At 43.3% G+C, this 21232-nt stretch overlaps 1 protein-coding gene across 3 annotated transcripts in view; it reads right to left on the bottom strand.

Moving 5' to 3' along the window:
- LOC146575387 (neurabin-2-like) overlaps window positions 1-21232 on the bottom strand; it is a 39555-nt gene extending 18323 nt beyond the window's left edge. The window contains exons 1-5 of one of the 3 annotated variants that reach the window (XM_085270060.1): window positions 20799-21232; window positions 14604-14999; window positions 12470-12678; window positions 12043-12375; window positions 11220-11927 (exon numbers count right to left, since the gene is read on the bottom strand). In XM_085270060.1, coding sequence (XP_085126186.1) covers window positions 11220-11927; window positions 12043-12375; window positions 12470-12678; window positions 14604-14913 — 1560 coding nt within the window. In that variant the 5' untranslated portion in view covers window positions 14914-14999; window positions 20799-21232. Of the gene's footprint in view, window positions 1-11219; window positions 11928-12042; window positions 12376-12469; window positions 12682-14603; window positions 15000-20575; window positions 20713-20798 lie in introns of those variants that run through there. The other 2 variants (XM_085270058.1, XM_085270059.1) reach the window with 2 other exon arrangements.

The raw sequence follows: 21232 nt of genomic DNA, 5'->3' as shown, positions 1-21232 counted from the left end.
CCCCACACCCCCCTGTTAAAAAAGGTCAGCAGCATCTGTCTCCCTGGTGACCACCTCTGTGATCACGTGGCTTCATTTCCATGGCAACCTCAGGCTTGCCCAGTGGGATTTTGGCACTGATATGCTCTCTCTCACTGTCCCTGTCTGGTAGATATGCTAATGTGTGTGTGTGTGTGTGTGTGTGTGTACACACAGACCCATAGGCCTTTATGTAACAGTATTATTACATTCCCTCGAGCGTAGGAGGTACACACACAAATACTGTGACACAAACAGGGTCGGAGGGCGGGATTGTAAGACTGCTTCCTGTTGTCACGCTTCCTTCCTGTCGAGTAACTTTAAAGCTTAGTTAGCGTGTGTGTCTGTGCGTACATGAAGCTTTAGGGTGTTCCTTTAAGATGTCAGAAACACAATCTCTACTGTTCCTCAGGAAAACAAACACACAAACAAAGAAAGATAAAACAGCAGGTAGAACATAAACAAAATAACAAAAAAAGTAAAGTGCACCCAACGACAGGAACAAGGTCGCCTCTAAAGTCTGTAACCCTGCAGAAGTACTCTGAACTGAAAAGCTGACCCTTAAAGTTAACATGCACCTGTAACCTAGATTCATGGGAGTAAACAACCTAGACTCAGTCCAGCGTTACTTGTACAGCGCCAAAGGTAAACAATAAGAGAGAGAAAACTAACAGGAGAAAGCATCTGCTGACAGCGGGAAAGAAACTGTCAGAACCAGGGAGGGGCGGGGCCATCAGCCGTGACCAGAACATAACAGCAATGATAGAAAAGTTTCTACAGAAGATCAATACACGTTCCAATATTACAACAGGTGCCTTAAAATAAAAGTCAAAATTGCCACAAAACTAAACAGCAAACACGGTTTAAGATAAATTGGCTTCTTCAGCAGTTTAGTAATATATTAACTTAAGATTAAGGTGTGGTTGTTGGGAGAAGCATTAGAGTCCTAATTTAGGCCCACTCTGAAGAAGAACCCCATAATGTAACATGACAGGGATTTTCATCCACTCACGCCATCTCTCTGAAATTTATGGTCTCAGATTTCAGGCTGAGATAAACCTAATGACATCATTATGACTTAATCTGGGCTATTCTTCCTCCTCCAGTCCAGAACATTTCCACAGTACTGATTGTGGTACTACATAGTATTTAAACAGTGAGTAAAACCAATGGAGGTTACGCACTTAAACGTGAGTTACAGTCCAATCCATACTCACAATCTCCTTAATGTATTTCAATGAAGTTTGTTACTTTACTAATCTATATTGATTTTTTAACACAGGATCAATACGTTCAATGTTACTCTCTTGAAATAGGTAAACATGGCTCAGCCCAGATCTCGACTTAAGACTAGAGGTGATCGATCGTTTGCTCTTGTTGCACCTGTGCTGTGGAACAATCTCCCGATTGGCATCCGGGCATCTGATTCTATTCATTCTTTTAAATCACAGCTTAAAACATATCTTTTTAAACTTGCCTTCTCCACCTTTTAATTGCTGGTTTGTTTGTTTGTTTGTTTGTTTGGTTGCTGTGACCTATTGACCTCTTGTATTAATTCCCTCCTATCTTTCTATTGGTGTCTTTTATTATGGTGGTACAGCTTTTATCTTGCTATTACCCATGTGCTGTAGTCATTCTTATTGGTAGCTTTTATCTATGAACATAACTCGTTATTTTTATTTATCCTTTATCAATGTTTGAACCTTTTATTGTTTTATGTAAAGCACTTTGGTATGCCCAAGGCTTTTAAATGTGCTCTATAAATAAAGATTGTTGTTGTTGTTGTTGTAAACATATGCTGGTAGTTTGTTCACTTTGCATAATCATAATAAACCCTTGGTATCAGGCTCTTTACTGATTTGACCAGCTAGCTGCCGGGTCAGCTAAGAGGCTCCGTCCTGTTATAACAGTATCCACTTTAAAGCTCCACTGGGTTTGGCAGCGTGGCTCACAGACTCTGCTGCAGAGTCCCAGAGAAACAAACACCGACAAATATTAAAATGTTCATTTAAACTTGGGCAACTTGGTGTATTTGAACATTTTTACTTCAAAAAGAGAAGTCACTCTGTAATGATGACTGTTGATGACAAGAATCAAATCGAACCTGCAGACCGCTTCACAATTGTGTATTAAGACCTCGTCTTTTGTCAGTTTGAATGAATAACCAGTATTCGCGTCTTTGGGAACAAGTGAAGCTCATACAGATCAGCTCAGCCCTTCAGTGAATATGATGTGAAAACAATACATGTCTTTCTTTCGACTGACAATGCTGTGAATGGAAGCCTCAGCAGAACCGGGCCAGTCAGAAGCTACAAACTTACTACACGCTGGATAAAAGCCAAGCCACCGAGAAGTCCCCGGGGACCAGCCCGGGCCTCCAACACAGCCGCCATGACAGGGCTGTGTAGCCTCTCTGTAGCTTACAGCAGTAGGCTTTGTCTCCAACGTCATGTGAAGTTTAAACCAATCAGAGGAGCCCCACAAAACTCGTGAAGCTACACAAAAAGCTGGAATGAAGGATTGATTTAAAGCCCGTCAGATCCAAACTGGTGCCAATATTTTGCAATTAAAAATCTCATGTAACTATATCTGATGGTTATATCTGAAAAGATCCTCGTTTAATTTCCTATTTCATTTCAAATTCTTTGCTCAGATCAGCAAATAGCTGACATGGTCCAATATATCGGCCGGGCTCAGTGTGGATGGATGGATATACGAGGCCGTTCTTTACTGATATTAAACATTTAATTTTACTTATTCAATTAAAAATACCCTACAAGTAATAAGTTAAATAAAAATGTAATAATTTTTTTTTTAAGTAAAAAATAAAAGCAATAAGTAAAGCTTTGGGGCGTTCACTTGACATGAGCTACATACATGTTGTTAGATCTCTATAAGCAGCAGGCAGATAATGTCGCGTAGTATAAACACTGGAAACAGGAGGAAGCAGCTAGCTTGTTTGTGGGTCAGGCTAACATTGGTTAGCACCCGTCGGTTTTTGTTTACCTACTGTAGAGGTTTTTAAAGTCGTATTAATCATGTAAACATGCTTCTTCTTTTTTTTAGCCAAAACGCAAACAAGCACATCCTGATATTTTGAGTTTTTTGCAGTCATGCTGAAATGTATCGATTTATACTGGTGTACTGGTGTACTGGTGAATCACCTCATACTTTATCAGAGACTTCCTAGTTCTGGTTTCTGATACGTGAGCATCAGCTCCTTTTTAAAAAACGAGTTTTCCATGTGATAACAAGCTAAACAGTGTTTATACAGAGAAAACTCGCCTTTGCCACTGTAAAATGTCAGCGTAATTATAAACGTGTGGGTGTTCTCAGTTTGTTTGTATCCTCCTGCAGGTCTGCCTGTCTCAGCCGGTCTTTAAAACCAGTATTTTCCGAAGGCCTGTGTAAGCAGGAGGTCAGTCACAGTGTAATTGACAGTTTTAAACTCTCCGTTAAAGCATCGTGAGACAACTGTTGTTGTGAGCCGGAGCTGGAAAAATAAAACTGGAATTAACGTCTGAATTTTAACACCTCTTTCAAATATGTTCAGCTTAGTCATGTGATCTAATTGTCCCGGCGGCTGGCGCGTCCCAACAGGTAGAAACAAAATCGAATCCGCCGACACCGCCTCTGTAAGTGGCGCGAGCTGCCAGAGAGATATCAAAACCGCCATCTGAGTTAGCCGCCGGTCAACTGAGAGCACTATCACAGGCTGTACAACAGAGGAGCGAGGTGTGCCTTGATAAATATTTGAAAAAGCGTCTTATGTGAATGCCACCTGGATGAAGCATGGCTCTAAATTAAGGTCTGACAGATGGATCACAAGAAAATTCAGGTTGAGTCATATCTGGTGGAGACGAGTCCTCAGGCGTTGGCATCTCCTGGGTTGTAATTTGTCCGTACTGAAAGGCAGCACAGAGCCGAGAAGCAGCTGGCAGAGGAAAGTTTCTCACTGAATGCTGCAAGGATTGAGTCCAGATCACAGGTCTGCAGGTAAGTTTTATTGTAACTGCCACGGTGACGTCTGAATTTGGATCTTTAATCGAATTTCTTTTTGCCGTCTTTCATTCATTTCAGATGGGATCAGAATTTTAGCCAGCCAGTCTTCGTTGGGCGGCTCGGGGTATGGCTGCGTAGCGCTGTGGACACGTGACCTCTGAGTGAACCTCGAGTTAATAAACAACAGGCACCAGATTTAATCGATTTGATTAGTGATGTGACACTGAGCACGAGTGTGTGGGCAGAGCTCCTCTGGGGATCTGCATAAATAGTTCTGAATTTGTGAATCGCACTACTTTCAGTTTCTGCTCATGTCACAGTCAAAGGGAAGCCACTCTTCCAGCACTTCCTGCCACATCCCATCGACCCTCCTCCCCCTCCACACTGGTCCTGCAGCCATTAAGGTTGGGTCCATTTTATTTATGCTCATTTCAAGCTCAGTATTTTTATTCTCGGACTCTACTAGGGTAACTTTAAATAATCCTTACTTATCTTATTCCTGCTGCAGACTCAATGAGGACATTCAAACACATTCACTCCCTAAACTGTCTTTATGACATCATAAAGATCCAAGAGCAGAAAAAAGGCCTGAAACAGAGCAGTCTGAAGCTTTAAACATTTCTGCATATGTGAAACCCTGTTTAATATGAACATCCACTATTGTAACACTATAAACACTCACAAGCCACTTCATTAGGTCCACCTGCTTATTCACTCCGTTATCTAATCAGCCAATCGCAGCAGTAACTCATTTATTCAGACGTCCGGACATGTTCAAACTAAGCACCAGAATGAAGAAAAAAGGAGATTAAGTGACTGAACTGGCAGACGGGCTGATCTGAGTATTGTTGCTGACCACGTCCATCCCTCTATTAGCACAGTGTGCACATTTTCTGATGGTTACTTCCAGTGTTGGTCAAGTTACTTGAAAAAAGTAATCAGTAACTAATTACTGATTACTCCCCCCAAAAAGTAATCCCGTTACTTTACTGATTACTTATTTTCAAAAGTAATTAATTACTTAGTTACTTAGTTACTTTTTAAAAACACGATTTACAACCTGAGTAGGTGATAAAGCGATAGATCTTTCAGCCCAATTCTACTTTTTCTACATAATCATCATACAAAATGTAATCAAATGGAAAAGTCTCTTTTTTAAACTTGTTTTATCAGTTTTAATCTTTTAACTTTATGCATCAAGCAAAAAATTTAATTATCTGCAACATTCTCTGACTGGAAGAAATTAGTTTAACATTTAAACCTATTTTCTGCACATTCCAGCACATAAAATAAAATATTTTTTGTGTTTACACTCAGTCTTTCAAACAGATGCAAGTAAAACACAGCAGAAAATAAATAAAGTCAAAGACTCAGCGGTCCTGTTGCTCTATTTTCACCTGTAAAGCAGGAGCAGGGTAGGCGGAGGTTTACCCTGGTGCAGGTGTGCCGCAGTCAGTGGAAGAATCCGTGAGTTTCTCTGTGAGTTTCCCATTACGTCGTAGCTACTCGGTGCTTGCTTGGAAGTTTAGGGTTTTTTTGCTGTAAAAAGAAGTTTTCTTCCCACGCACAACGGACGCTAATGTTTTTGTCACTTTTTATGGAATCAAACTCAAAGTAAGGTCAGTACTTCCACGCTTTAAACGCTGCACGCTCATACTCTCTCTGCACTCGATATATGATCCACTGTTGATCTGCACACAGCTGTTGCCACTAACGGCGCACTCGCTTACGTCACTGTCATGAGACATTCTCGCAAAAAAAATCACGGTTTTAGTAACGCAGTAACGCAGCGTTCCTACGGGAAAGTAACGGTAATCTAATTACCGATTTTGCAATAGTAATCCCTTACTTTACTCGTTACTTGAAAAAGTAATCAGATTACAGTAACGCGTTACAAGTAACGCGTTACTGCCCATCTCTGGTTACTTCCAGCAGGATAGCACACCATGTCCCAAAGCTCCAATCATCTCAAACTGGTTTTTTGAACCTGTTAAAGAGACCAGTTTGAACAGTCCCCAGATCTTAATCCAGTGGAGCACGAGATGAGACGAGAGATTTTACATCCTGGCAAATCTGCAGCCGCTATGTGATGCTGAGCAACGTTTGCAGCATCTTGTTGAATCTGTGACGCACGTAATCAAAGGCGGCTTTTAACTGATTTCAGTCACAACTGGGAGCATCATTACCTTTGTAAAGAGATTTTCCCCCTTCAGTTCACATAACTGTACACACCAGGTAGTTTTTTAAATCCAAACAAAGCTCTATTCTGTGATTCTTATCAGCCGGCTTCCCCTGCTTGTGCGCGCTTTTTTTTCCTCCCCGAGGAAAACAAACACACCCATCCACATTCCAACTGCTGCTTTTAACAGTCCTACAGAGGTGGCCTTGTACACAAGTCAGCATCTGCACTGTGTGTGTGAGAGAAAGTTTAGACCAATCGCATAGCAACCTACAGCGGCCACTCCGACGTGTCTTCATCACGCATTAACCTTTATGATGACACAGCGTCCGCGTGCAAGTCCAAAAATCACAAGACCTCTCACACAGGCTGATTAACCCGTGCTGTAATCACATGGCATTTCAGCTGCAGAGGACATTTTAATGAAGCGATGTTCTGCAGACTTGCTCAACACTTGAGGAGCTCTGAGCTGTGCTGGCTAACGCCAACTTCATGATGCAAGAACAGCAATTACTCCGTTCCAGAAACCGGCTGCTGACGGCACTCGACATGCTCGGACAGTGAGCGTCTCTGTTCCCTGCAGCGGGACACCTCTCAGACGAGCGATGGGTTCAAATCAAACAACGTCCGCTCCTCTAATGGCGCTTCATGTACACCAAGTGTGTTTGTTCCAACAAATATGTCAGACTCATTTGTGTTACCTGAAATTAAAGCTTTTCCACACTCATTCATATCTACCCCGAAACAGCCGATATATCACGTAATGTTCTTTTGCTTGTGTTGTGCCGCGAACCGAGGCCCCTCCAAAAGCATATAACCTGCATCTAAAGGCTTATCAGGCGCTTCACCCAGCAACCAATGGTCTTCCTGCATCTGGTTGAGGTCCAACACTCTTTTGAAGCAAGCCAACTTTCTGTCAGACGGGATGTTTATGTTTCCAAGTTTAGCTGGCTTGGCACCGTGTCAGCACTGGACAACTTTTCCTGACAGAAGATGCCCCTGAGGCGAGGCCTGTTGAAAGACTATTGTTCCCTGGTCCAGCTGAAGCTATTGACCGGTAGCTTCAGTACTCTGAAATCAAGTTGTTTTGTTTTTCCTCCTTTAGACTGTGAGTAATCTGCACTGCTGCTTGGCTGTGATTTCATTTCATTCCCCCTCATAAACCTCCGCTTCAGTGCGGCGTCATTTATAGATCTTCTATAGCAACGAGCATATGAGTAGGAAGCGTGTGTGTGTGTGTGTGTGTGTGTGTGTGTGTGTGTGTGTGTGTGTGTGTGTGTGTGTGTGTGTGTGTGTGTGCACATAACTGCTGAGTCTAGCTTTAACTGTTGAAGCTTCCTCTGAACCAAAACGATGATCTCTGCTGTGTCAGATTTGATTTATTAATAATTCTTCATGTCTGACATTTCTTGTAACACAGTAATGTCAAAGCGACTGGACAAGCATCACTGTTTTCTTCTTTGCATTGTAAGAAACGGCACCAGTTCATACATGAATGCTTACTCAGTTTCTCCTGAAACTCTAACAGGTCACAAGAGTCTGAGATGATGTCATGTATACTAAAATGTTTACATTTTACAAAGGTGGATGAAGTTGTCAGATTCTTTACTAAGTATAATCGTCTATAAGTTCCCCGTGAACAGCAAGTTGTAGATAAAGGGACTCAAAGAATCCTGAGTTCAGATCTTTGGAAGAATTGTGCAAAAAAAAAAGATGGTTTTAGAAGCGTAACTTCCAGTGGAAAGAGGCTTTTCAACGCTTTATCCTCATTAGGAGTAACCCTGAATCTCTCCTCTGTGCTGAGTGGCTTTGTCATGTTTCGGACCTGCTTGTACGACAGGGTGTTTATCAGAAGTTCGAGCGGATGGTCTCTGCCATGCAGCTGCCCCTGGAAAAACCCTGAAACTGTTCTTTGTTGATATGTACAAGGTGTCAAAACTAGTCGTTAAAGGTACAGGAGAGGTTAGCTTGATAAAGCCTTGTTTTGGGGAAAAGTTGTCAAACTCTTTAAGCTATTTTTTAGCACTTTTCATGGCGTTTTTATTTCCCAGTGACCACTTTAGTTAGAATAAATGCCCCGAGGTGTTTCAGGGTGACGACCAAGTGGCGGATGTTACTTGACTTTGACCATTTTAGAGCGATCGCCAAATCTACCGTCAGCTAGTGCCAGGGTTGTACTGGAGCACGACAAAGTGAACAGGAGCACGAAAGTGGACCACATGTCATGTTTTATTCTGTGACTTTATAAGTCAGCTTCATAAGTGTGACTGAAAGGAAATAACAGGAGGAAACTGGAACCTTCCCAACTGAGTCCATGTCAGCACAGTCAGCCTTTAGCTAGCTTAGGTCTAATTCTGTGGATGTTTTTCTAGCTCTTTTTAAGCTCATGTCCACACTGCAGAGGATAAACTGGTAAACCAATATTTTTCTCCCTGTTTTGACCCTCAAACTTGATTAAAACTGTGTTGCTGGCCTCCAAAAAACAACAGAAGCTGTGCTTTAAGCTGCTGCTGTGTTGGAAGTGTGTAGGTGTTACGTTTGTAGACCCACGTCTACGTGTTTCAACCTTAGTGCACACACAGCTGGGGGCCACTGTCAAAATATGTAGAACAACCATTAATGTGCATTAGGCATGGTTCAAATGCTCAGAAAATGTTATCAGAGGAATGAAGTTAGAAGGACACCTTCATGAGAAAAAGAACAATTTGTTGGAGTAAAGACAAAGAGGTTTGAATGCTGTCTTCAGATTTAACTGTTGATTGCATACACGCAGTGTTTACATCTTAATAACCATTAAAGTAGAGTTAAGTAAATTTAGTCAAAGTTATTTTCAATAATAACCTTAACTTTGAATAATGATTCAAGACAGCTGCTCAAATATAAAACGAAGAACAGAGTAAATGAAAAATCCTCCTGATGTGGAGGACAAAGAGTCGAAAACAACGAACGATGTCATCTGTGCTAATCGTCTGGGCTCGCTTTTACTCCGTCTTTAATGATTTATTATTTTGTCTTTCTTTGTTGCAAACTCTGGTTCCATTACTCTCCCTGTGTCGGCCAATCAGCACTTCACCTGCATGCATCATCATCATCATCATCATCAGGTATCAGGCTGGATAAAGGTGCATCCTTGTATCTTTGCTGTTTTTGTCCACAGCAGAAAAGCCACGCACACAAACATCATCTAACTCGCACGAGCCAGATAGTGTTTAGTGCAGAACTCAAATGAAGTGCATTAAAAAGAAAAGAAAAAACAACCCAAATGTTGAATCTTAGAAGCCGCTGTGTTTTATTCAAAGTGAGAGCCCACTCTGATGATGCAGAGATGCAAAGATGGGGCGGGCATGGAGGAAGTGTACCTTGAAAACGCTGGCCACAAAGCTGCAGCTAGCAACCAACTGAATCACTGTGGCTGAAATGTTTTTGCAGCCCACTCTTGCACTTCATCGCCAAGAATTATACATCTTCTCTGTAAATCTATCACAGTTACTTAAATATGTCTTTGAATCAAGAGGAAAGAACGGCAACACACAAACACGGACACATATTTACTTTAAAAAAAAAAACCCGATCTGAATCTGAGACCCAAAGTTGTAAATCTACCCGGGTGCAGCTGTTACCTTTGTAGTAAACAACACAACACAGCCTCAGGCCACAGCTCCACTTTTAGCCGCTCTGTGGCCAAAGAGGTCAGAAGCTAAACGTTTCCAGGTCCATGAAAATGAAAGGAATTCCTTTTTTTGCCCTGACGCTTGGCCTGAAATTAAACCCGTTCTTCCTGCTACCACCCCGTAGTAGCAAACATGACCGAGCGGGCAAAGCTCGCCATCACTTGCCGTTATACAGTTACATCAATTCTAGATCGGCATGCAGCGCTCTTCCTTCCTGTTCTTATCAGTGTTACGTGCTACATTATCAAACTCTGTGGTATGTCATTCAGAGGGCTGTCTAAACATATTAGGGGACGCGTCGTATTATTATTAATGCAGGTCGAGACAAGTTGCACGACGCAACAAGCTCAACCAGCTGACTGTTGCGAGGCTGCAGGACAGCTCTCCATCAGACAGGAGAGCTTCTTTTGAATCAAGAGCTACATTAACAAACACTTTGAGCACTGGCAGGAAGTAGAATGGCGAAATCAAAGAGTGAAAATCCCCTGTGCACCCTTCGTGTGTGATGAAGGAAGTCACTGAGTGTTTTTCAATTGTTTTAGGGCAGTGTTCATTTTTCTTTGAGTTTCCGTGGTTTCGTAAATTGCAGAGCATGCATGAAGCGAGTGCCATCGCTCGACTAAGTTAGTTATGATCTAACTTACTGTAAACCAAGAGTCTGGAGCTCAAGATACTGAGCAGAAGGCCTTTCTAACTTAATGCTACTGACCCCGTCTTCCTGCCTTTTTAGTGCTTAGCAGCTAGCGCTCGCTTCCTTGCTGAAAACAGCAGCTACTCGGGTTGTTGTGAAACTAAACTTGTGGTTCTGAAATACCAACATATATAACTTCAAGATGCTAAAACACTGAGGCAAAAGGGACTTATTATTCTATTATTCAATCTAATAGAAAAATATGTAACAGGTACAAGTTTATGAGCAATTAAATAAATTGTCAAGTCCTCATATTTATTAAAAGATCAGCGCTTTCTGTTTGGTGCTACCTTCAACATTTTCCCTCGACCAGCACCTTAATTCAGGAGGATGAATCCTAACGATCAGCTCGCTCCTTAACCTCTCTTTCTGTGCTGACATCAGCACAAAATGCACACATAAATCCAGAGAATCTAATGAAGCTGATTGTTTCATATTAAGTGTAATGAACACTTAAGAGTCTGTGCACTACTGGAAAGTCGGTGGCGTTTGCTTTAAATATCACTAAAGCAGTAACTGCCGTGTCTGGAAGATGAAACCACAGAGGAAGTGGCTCAAGATTGACTTCCTCTTATGAAATCGGAGTGGTGGATACAGTAAAATTAAGACTAATGTGCGCTATGTGAGCACAAAAAAAAAAGAAGAAGAAAAAACTCACTCTGATTGGCTGAGTGCTGAAGCGAATCTTTCTACTGGGTGGCGGAGGCTCCTCTTCCTCAGGAAGGCCAGGGATTTCTGAGCAGCTGGACTCTGGCTGATATGCCTCCTCCTCGTCTTCGTCGTCCTCATCGTCCAGCTGGCTTCCCCCAGAGTCCTCCTCCCCAAGCCCGCTGTATGCGCTGATATCTATCAGATCTCCCTCAGAATAATCCTCCTTCCTTGAACCATCCTCGTCATTCTCATCTTCTTTGGCCCTCTCCTCAGAGTCCTCTTCTTTCTCCTCCGATGAAGGAGAGGAAGATGGAGGCTCTTTCTCTCCATTTTCCAGCGAGGCATGAACCTCAGCTTGCACCAGCCTACCCGCGGCCTCAGATCCCGCAGTGGCGCTGTCCTGATCGCCAGACTGTGGCTGCAGCCCAGAGGCTTCCACTGTACTCGAACCCTTGGCCTCAGTTGCTGCCGGCTCTGGTTTGGCCTCCGATGAAGAGGAGATGGAAGTGACAGTCACTGAGGAAGAGGAGGAATAGGAAGAGTTGGAGAGCTGGTCCCCCGACAGTCCAAATGCATCCTTCTCTTCATTGGTCGCGGCTCCCTCCATGTTCCTTTCTAGAGAACCCGTTTCTTCATGTAGCTCTGCTGCCTGGTTACTTATAACTCCTGCTTTTACCTCATCTTTCTCGTCCTTATCTGCAGGTATCACCTTTGTCTGGAAGAAAAGCACAGGGAGATCATGTAGTAGTGCAATCAAAAGATTTTCTAGTTCAAGAACTTCCCTACAGCTTAATTGCAAAGTTTTAAGTTTTTGAGAAAATCCTTTTCACCTTCCTGTCTGCTGCTTCCACCCTGGGTGGAGGTTTGGGTTTTGGTGCCAAAGCAGGGGCTGACCGACGCTGGGGGAGGTAGAGATTGTTTTGCAGGTCACCCTTTTCGAATGCGGCGCTGAGCTGGCTCACAGTGGGACTGACGGCCTCGCCTGGCCCGGCTAAAGCTGCAGTAGACGAAATAGAAGGAGGGGTGGGAACAGGGGGATCATCTAGCCGGTCCAGAGCTTCGGTGGACCCATTAAAGCGAGCCACAACATCTAGACGGCTGTCCTGGAAGCCTGACGCCCGCTCTTTCTTCAGCAAGATGCGGTTAGTGGCAGCTTGCTTCTCCTGAAGGACGCACAAATAACCAGTCAGTTAAAGATTACAAGCGAGCTATGTCAACTAAATGATAAAAAATAACAACGCAAGTGTAACATCTGACCTGCAGAGTCCGCTGCTCAAAGATCCTCCTGGTCTCCTGGAGCTTGGACAAGCCCACAGATGAGCCACTGCCCTCCCTACCAACTTTAGAGTCAAAACGGTTGACCCTTTCAGAGACCGTGCCCCCAAGTTTCAGCAGGGCGCTGTGGTCGACGTGCTCATTGAGGCTGGATACTCTCGGCAGGGACAGTTTCACTGCCTGTTCCTTACCTACTAATGACAGAAAATAAACAAGTTGTAAAAAAACGAAATTGTCCTTTAAGGGAAGTACAGGCTAACACCACTGGAGTTCACCAGAGCAGGTGGTTTTTATCATTAATGAATTTTGGCTACACGAAGTATCACAGCGTGGATATCATCAACACATTTGTCTTTGTTCATAACCCAGTTTCTATGCCTGCTACTATCAATAAACATGGCCTTAAGTGTTGGTGGTTAAATTTAGCCGCTTTAGCAGGAGCTTAATAATATATGTTAAAAACAAAATCTGAACTCACTTCAAAACCATAATCTTGTAAAAAGAATACACACATATGCAACATAAGGATACTGGTCACAAAAGACAGGCTAACGGCTAAAGGCTAGTTAGCTAGTTCCTAGCTAGCAACCTTACTAGCTAATCCATGTAAAAAAGGGCTTCTTCTGTCTGTAGTGTAGCAGTAGTGCAAGTGCTAAGGTTGCAAATACCAGGTGGAAAAATGCAGAAGCTACAGTGTTTTTACGCTTAAGATAAAATCTTTTGAGGATATGAAAATCTTTTTATTAATGTATTTGGATGCTCAGTTCCACTCTGACAGGAGGCAGAGGAGAACTGAATCATCACAGCAAAATGCTTTGAGTGTGAGGACTAATGGTCCCCGTGACTTTATTTTCAGAGCACTTCTCAAGCTTTTGTTGTTTCCAGGTTACAAAAAACCATCTTTTGATCACAATGCAGATACTGAAAGCCCCACCCTCTCTGACTGTTTGACTGGTGAGAGGTAAAAAGAGTTGTTGAGCACAGCACTCAACACACACACACAAAAACATGACTAGCCGTGCTAACATTCGAAGCTGACTTATCAGATAATTTGTGTTTTTAAAGATTTCTAGATCAAACCTTTACTATGGTAAACCCGCTTCTCTTTGTGAACACTGGAGAATTTAAAATTTTTCTGTCTTTCGATGGCCGACACCTGAGAATTAGAGGATATTTGTGGTTCTAGTTGTGTAAGTAACCCTCTTGTATATTTCCAACATATCACTCACATTACTGTCTACCAACTTTCCATTGGTAGTCATTCAATCTCGCCTTATTTTTCACATTAGCTTAACTTGATACTCAGCCACTTCATTTCACCAGTTGTTACTTGGCCTGTTATTGTCAGAAGTCAGAAAAGGAATCATTGTCATTGAAAGTATTGGGTTTATCTTGCACATTTGAATACTGGTACCAACCGATATTACTTTTGGCATAATATATTCTAAATTTGGTGTCTGAGAGCCGCACTTGCTGCAGTAGTCTTCTGATCGACACTTGACACAAAACCTCCACATCAGCGCTGGTATAGTAGTAGAAGCAGTCGAGACAGAAAGCAAATACATCAACACATTGCAGAATTTTTCCCCCCAAACTATTGCCGCATCGCTCTCTGTATAACTTGTAATTTTCAGCACTGAAATGATGGTAAAACCCAACACGATCACTGGTGACGCTACGTGTGACATCGAGGGGAACACGAACAGCCGAACCTTATCTACTATGAATCAGTCCTCATTAGTACCAATGTAATTTTGTCGGTACCCTAAAACAGCAGTCCGTAAACTTTTGTTTTGCGCTACGGACCGGTTTATGTCCGACAATATTTTCTCTGACTGGCCTTTAAGGTGTCTCGGATAAATACAACAAGATTTATTCATAACAGACAGACCCAGAGAAACCGAGTTAACTATTAAAAACGATAAAAATAATCAGATAAAAACCCTGAAAACCATAAATTTCACAGGCCCGGGTGTGAAATTACCAAACGACTCACAGACCGATACCGGTCCGCGGCCCGGGGATTGGGGACCGCTGCCTTAACTGAATTCGGTAACCGACCCTACAAGTTGCTACATTCCTTGATTCTAAAGGGTTCTGTGAAAAGGCTAGTTACCAATCATTTTGGCTCCATCCTCTTCATCGCCGGGAGACTGCATCTGCATGAACATGTTCTTGATACGGTGAACATTTGAGCCATATTTCCGGCCCCTCCCAGTAGGCCGGGGCAGAGGAGCGGGTTTTGAGGCAGGGTCAGCGCCTCCATTGGCGGCATTGTTGAGGTGGTCTGTGGCCTTCTTCAGCGCCGCAAGACCTGCCTCGTAGGCATTGCGGTGGGGAGACGGACTTCGCAGATTAGAGCTCCCGTTGCTCCCACCGGAGGCCCCGTTGCCTCCCGTGGCCGACGGAGGCTCAGTCTTCATCATGTTTGGTGAGTCAAATGTCCCGTGGTGAATAGCAGGTTGGCATGAATGAGGGGGGCAGCATCCTGGAGCTGTCTGACATTCACCTCCTGAATAAAACAGAAAGAGATCAATGAGCCGTGTACTCTGGACACGTCTGTGCATCGGTTTAAACATTCTGAAGGATATGAGGCAAATGAAATTTACATGTTGCATTTTTCAAAGCTTTAACCAGCAAATTGCTGTGCAACTGCAAACATGCAGATAAGAACCACAGATGTTCACAGTGAACAGCTGAAGCCACCCAGCAGGCCTTCATTTTGTTGCACTGAAGTAATACTTTAGCCCAAAATGCCAAACAGCCAGCGGTGCCAGCTTCTCAAGGGTAACTATCCTAGTTTACAAAGGACCTCTTGGCTGTATGCTGTCGCTCAGACAAGATTTTTGATACATACAATTAGGTTGCATATGATTGTGATCAATAATCAAAGACTCTTTAACGAACACATGTATTTGTGCCACCTGTAGGAGCCAGCTGGGAGAGTGTTAACAGAGTATAACTAAGCTGAAGATGAGCGAACTTGGCATTAGACGACATCACAATCGCCCCTCTGTGTACACCCACACGGCGCTGCCGCAGCAGTCAATATAATCCAATTAAAACAATGACGCAGTGTGACAACTCCCCCCCCCCCCCCCCCCCCGCGTGTTTATATTGCTGCTCCTAATGCCAAACTTGCTTCGTGATAGACTTGCCAGATAAATACATAGCACGAACACAGAACAGCCCTTTGGTCCCAAGATATCACAGTGTTTTCTCGTGATAGCATCTCATTTACTGGTTGACAGCATTTGTGGCTTGTGCCGTCAGATCTTTGCAACAGGGATTCCTGATGTTTTCATCAGGCTTGATTGACTCTATAAAAACTATGTAGTATAACAGAGACAGCAATTAGAACACAATGAATTATAGAAAGAGTAACGAGGTTTCTTGATAATCTGCCAATGACGTGCTAAACTACAAAAAAAAATAACGGCAACTTTGATTTGATTTTTTTTTCTTTGATAGTTGCGTGACCTTTTATGATTTAAGGTCACGGCAGTAGTTTTGAGTGCACCAAATTTAACAGATCAAACTAAATTAGGAAAGTTAGATTAGCTTAGCTTAACTCAGGTAGACAGCTAGCCTTGTACAATCCAAAACAAACAATTCCTGCTAGCACCTCCAGCTCCTACATTGCGCAACCCCTCACATGCTACCATTGGCATCACTGCACAACCCTGGCAAAGCACAAGTTCCCAAAAAAAAACAACAAAACAACCTGCAGTTCTACTAATGACCACTTGAAATTGACTTAAAAAAAACAAAAACAAAAAAACGCGACTCAATCTCCACAGATTCCAATGCTAAAACGTCCAACTTTTCAATATTAAAAAGTGAACCTGGCACAAGAGGTTTGGATCCCTAGTCTCCCTCTTCATAACAAATGTATAATGCATGTTTTTTTAAACATCTGTTACGCCCTAAAAGGTGCTAAAGAGTGTGGCTGCTGCCGAGTCTGCATACACAGCTGATAGCTTAGTGCTACGCCACAGTTGTAATTATTAGCATCACTGATCTGAACGTCTCTACCACTTGTGAAGTATCGATCCATTCTGGAGTGTTTTTGTTTGTTTTGGACTTATCAGACAAGTATTATGGCTTGCTGTGTGGTACAGCCTGCCCAAGGAATATGTGCTTCAGCTTTTGTATTTCAGTAGACTGTTGTTTTGCACTAATTAGCATCTAAGCCTCTCAACTAAATATGCTAACTTCTGGCTGAAAGAAATGAACATGGCAGAAGCCAAAACACTAACATTAAAGCCTTAAAATGTAAAATCAGAACCAACCACGGCATCCATCTTTTACATGCAGTCTATGGTTACCAATTTGTAGCAATCTTCTCTGTTACATCTTCATAAATAGCGCCATGGGGTTTTGTGCAAATACATTTCTTAGCTAGCCGAAGTAGCATCAAGGTGATAAGACAGGTGATTCCCCTTCTTTAGTACTTCAATAATCTAACCCTGATGAAAAATAAATAAATACATTTGTAATTTCAAGGATTATCTAATGGAACGTGGACACAGCCAGAGACACGTCTGATTTTTCCAGCAGACTGTGGGATTTGTGTGAAAATTCATACTGTCATTTATGTTACACTGTCACAATGTTACCTCTACTTTAACTTATCATTGCTCAATGCAAAGAAGCGCAACAGTTTATTTTACTGCGAGCAGCATTTACTTGTACTTTGCCTCGTTGAGTCTCAAGTATAAAACCTGAATCAGAATTTCCACTAAGGATTGTACCAAACGGACTCCAAATGAGGATAGCCACCGATACAGGAGCCCGCGATTTCATGGGCAACTAAGGCTGTGTTTCATTTGTCTTCCACAACTTGAATTTACAAGGTCACCACAAACTGCCTGAACTAAATCGCTACATTTTCCAGTATCTTCTGTGCAACGTAGTCGAGTTTGTGTTTGGCTGTTAATCAAAAGTCAATGCAGCAATTACATTTTAAACTCTTAAGATGAACAACTCTCTACTCAACAGACTAAGAAATCTATACAGCTCAGTAACAAGAACTAGCAGATGTTTTCCTTTGTTGCATGATAAACTAGAACTTAATGAAAATGAATGTTCCTCAGTGGCTTGTGCTTAAGGTTTAAACATTTCCATCTCCATGTTTTTATTGCTGGAACTTCTGGAATAGCTTTTTAGCAAGTTGTTCTAAGACAGCTTCATTCTGATTGGCTGCGCCTCATAAACAGAAGGTCTGGATTGGCTTGACCTCTGTGCTCACAACCAAAGCTGTGAGCCTAAGATGACGTATTAGGAATAGCTGGAGTAGCTGACATCACAGAGGCCCAAAGGTAGGAAAAATGGTTGAAACAGAATGTTTGCAGAAGCCTGAGATACTGACTGAGATTCATGGTGCATGTTTGACGTTCCAGCGTTTGCGGTTGCACATAAAACTCCTCTCATTCCCACTTGCAGCTACTTACAAATGCTTTGCAGCAACATGCATCGTTGCTAAAGGAACCCCGAGCAGGTTGGATCATGTAACCGTTTAGCTTTCCGTGACGGTGCTAACAAACAGGATGTCGATGGAGATGAAACCATTTTTAGAGATGTGAAACTAATTAAACTAAACAAAGGCAACACTTTATATTACCGCCCACGGCTGTAGCTACGTGGAATCTCAATGCATTTATTTTGAAATCATTATAATTGCCTACAAACATTTTAAGGTAGACACACTAGAATAAGGTCATGTTTTTACAGGAAAGAACAAATAATTAAACTGTAAGTAATTTTAAGTAATGTGCAACTAGTTATAAGTGATGCACGATCAGTTTTAAGTATTGCATCACTTCAGGTAGAAGATAAATTTACATTGTAAGTAAATGTAAGTAGTGTGTAGTTACCTGGCAAACAAACAGTATTATGGACTGGCTCAAGTGTTATCCAGTGATGTCAATATGTACCTTTTCGACGCCTCCTATGAGGACATAATGATTTCTTACTCAGACACGAGGGCAATCTGAATATCTTTGGATGCTAGCGTAAGGGTCACATGTCTGAACTTTTGCCATCTTTGCCTGCAGGAAGTCCTTTTATGGAGAAAACCAGTAATTAAAAAGAAATTATCAGACAAAACAATGATGAATTCTACTTGTAAACATAGCTGAAAGGCAGTCTGGGTAATAAGAAGCAGTGTTTATAGTACAGTCTGGCCTCACACTTACTCCAGATGGCACTGCCGGCCATGGGGGGTGGGGTGGGGGGGCAGACACACACACTGCAACAACGGTCTTGTGACACTGTCTTGCTAAATACTCAATTCTCACATACAGATCATGTGAAGTCAAGTGAGCAAATTGAATGTAAAGCCAATAACTTTCTCTCTCACACACACACACACACACACACACACACACACACACACACACACACACACACACACACACACACACACACAGACACACACACACAGCTTTTATAGTTCTTGGCTCGTTTCCTGATATTGTTCAAATGAAGCTCCCGCTCTGATTGACAAACAGCATGACAAACACACATAAACCCCCAAAACGCACAACACCAGCAAACAGACTCCAACTCCAGTCTCCACCGTGACGTGGGCGGGCCTTTGCGCCTCTTCATTCGTTGGTGTGTAGCCACCAGTTAAAAGAAACGTAACTAAATCCAGCACAAGTATGGTGAAGCACCTCTTTCGAAGAACAACTCAATCCGCCTCCTGCCTGCCTCTCATCCCTCGCGGTTTGGGGTTGCTTCCTGCCATTCAGTGTAGAGTCTAACTACCAGCTGGGCTCCAGGTTTCCTGTTCAATAACACACATGGTTTCACACGCAGCAGCGTCCTTTTCAGTTTATTATAACCAGTTGGTCTCACTCTCGAAACATCAGGGTCACTGATTTGCCTCAGCTCTTACTGACTTCTCTAATCTCTAACTAGATAACAGGATATTGCTTTCACCTGTACTCACAGACAGGGCTCCCATCCTCCACCCACAGACACACACACTCAGTATCAAGTACGGCAATACGATCCAAAAAATAAAAACAATGCACCAGAACCACTGCCTGCACCAGTCACCCTAAGCATATGGAGGCAAGCATCTATTGACTTGTAATCTATTTATGGGAGGTCCCTGAACGCCTCCTCCCATCACTAAATACAGGCTACATCACACGCACAGCCTTCCCTGTGTTTTTCTAAGTGTTTGGGTGGTTAGTATGGCACAAGTGACCTTGTCTCATGATATACTGTAAAACCGAGGAGTGCTCAGTTCACTGTAACCGCTCACATCTGTCTGTGTCACAGTCTCTGCAGTAGCTCAGCTACATAATGCTTGAAACTGGCACGATAATACACTGGCCGTTCAGACGCGAGCATTAAAGTCCTTATGCCCTGCGTGCGTCACGCACAGTGTCCAACAGAAGGCACATTATGGTAAACACAATGACTCCATCTATTCACACGACAATCGCTGCATCGGGCCTCGGCTAGTGCAAAGGTTCATTCTGGCAGACAGTCTGCCTGCGTGCTCCTCCTGCTGCTGCTGCCACAAGCTCGAGAGAGGCTTTGTTGGCATAGCGACATATGCTCCACGCACCAAACTCCTATCCGAAAACGGCTCCTTTTTTGTGCCGCTTCTTTTCTAGCAAACACGTCAATCGCCAAATAAGACTGAATACGTACTGTTAGTAAGCGCACACTTTTCAACAAATCGGCGTCCGAGCAGCACACACAGCAGCGTTTATCTCACACTAATGTCAACTATTGTTTGCGGGTCGCGTGCCGTGGTCCCGCTCACTGCACGTCAATACCAATACGCTGTAGCACTATGCTCGCACGTTATCATTGGTTTTAATTTGAAATAAAAAGGTTTGACTAATGAGTCTGGCGCCGAATCCGACAGAGTACCCCGAGGAACCCGGAGAAGTTTCAAATGGTCTGATAAAAGGGTGGGTAGCCCTGCTGGCAGTGAGTCGAGTGCAAAATTTCACGTTTTTGTAAAGGACTTTGGGGTGGCGTTCTCTAAGGATAAGCGTGAGCAGTGGAATAGGGTGTTCCCGCGTGTCTTTCCCTGCTGTGTTTCAGCGCGGCCGTTATTACCCGGTTGATACGATGAAGGCGCAGAGCTGTGGCGGTATCGGACGGTTTCACCGGCCGGTTCCAGGACCCAGAGGCAGCCGGTACGCAGGCCCCGCTCAGCGTCTGCTGCGCCGCGTCGCTTCCTTCCTGCAGCCTCTCTCCTCTCCCGCAGACACACGGCAGCTTTTTTAACGCGGGTAAAACGACGGCACGAACTGACCCGTGTGCTAACCTTCAGCCATACCTTGTATTCCAGCTTGATGAAGCTGCCCGGTGCTCGTTAGGACCCGCGGTGAACGCTGTCCATTGTCCTTCTGTTGCTGCCGATTCCTCCTGCGAAGCAAAGCAGACTGAGTGCCTGCCTCCTCTCTGCTCCTCCTTCTCCTCCCCCCTCACATCATCTGTTTTCCTCCGTCCCCCTCTCTCTCTCTGTTTCCTCCTCACCCCTACTCCTCTTCCTCATCTTCTCCCCCAACCCGTTTCCTGCTCGCTCACACCTTTATCTGTTCACACTCTGTCCACACACACAGCCTTCTCCCTCCTCGGTCGTCGTTCATCAGGTGTGGTTGAATTCATTCCGTTAAACAAGCAGCAACTACCTGATCTTATATAAAGCGGGTCCTGCCGGCCCCCGCTGGTTAGCTGCTTTTTTTGGTTGTTGTTTTTGTGTCTCTGTGG

Source organism: Mchenga conophoros, linkage group LG4 (genome assembly GCF_057382185.1).
Source record: "Mchenga conophoros isolate Kocher_MC1m ecotype Shallow Benthic linkage group LG4, M_conophoros_male_GT1.1, whole genome shotgun sequence".
Lineage (NCBI taxonomy): Eukaryota > Metazoa > Chordata > Actinopteri > Cichliformes > Cichlidae > Mchenga > Mchenga conophoros.
Note: the sequence above shows the minus strand (reverse complement) of the source record. Positions and strands in the feature narration are given on the sequence as shown.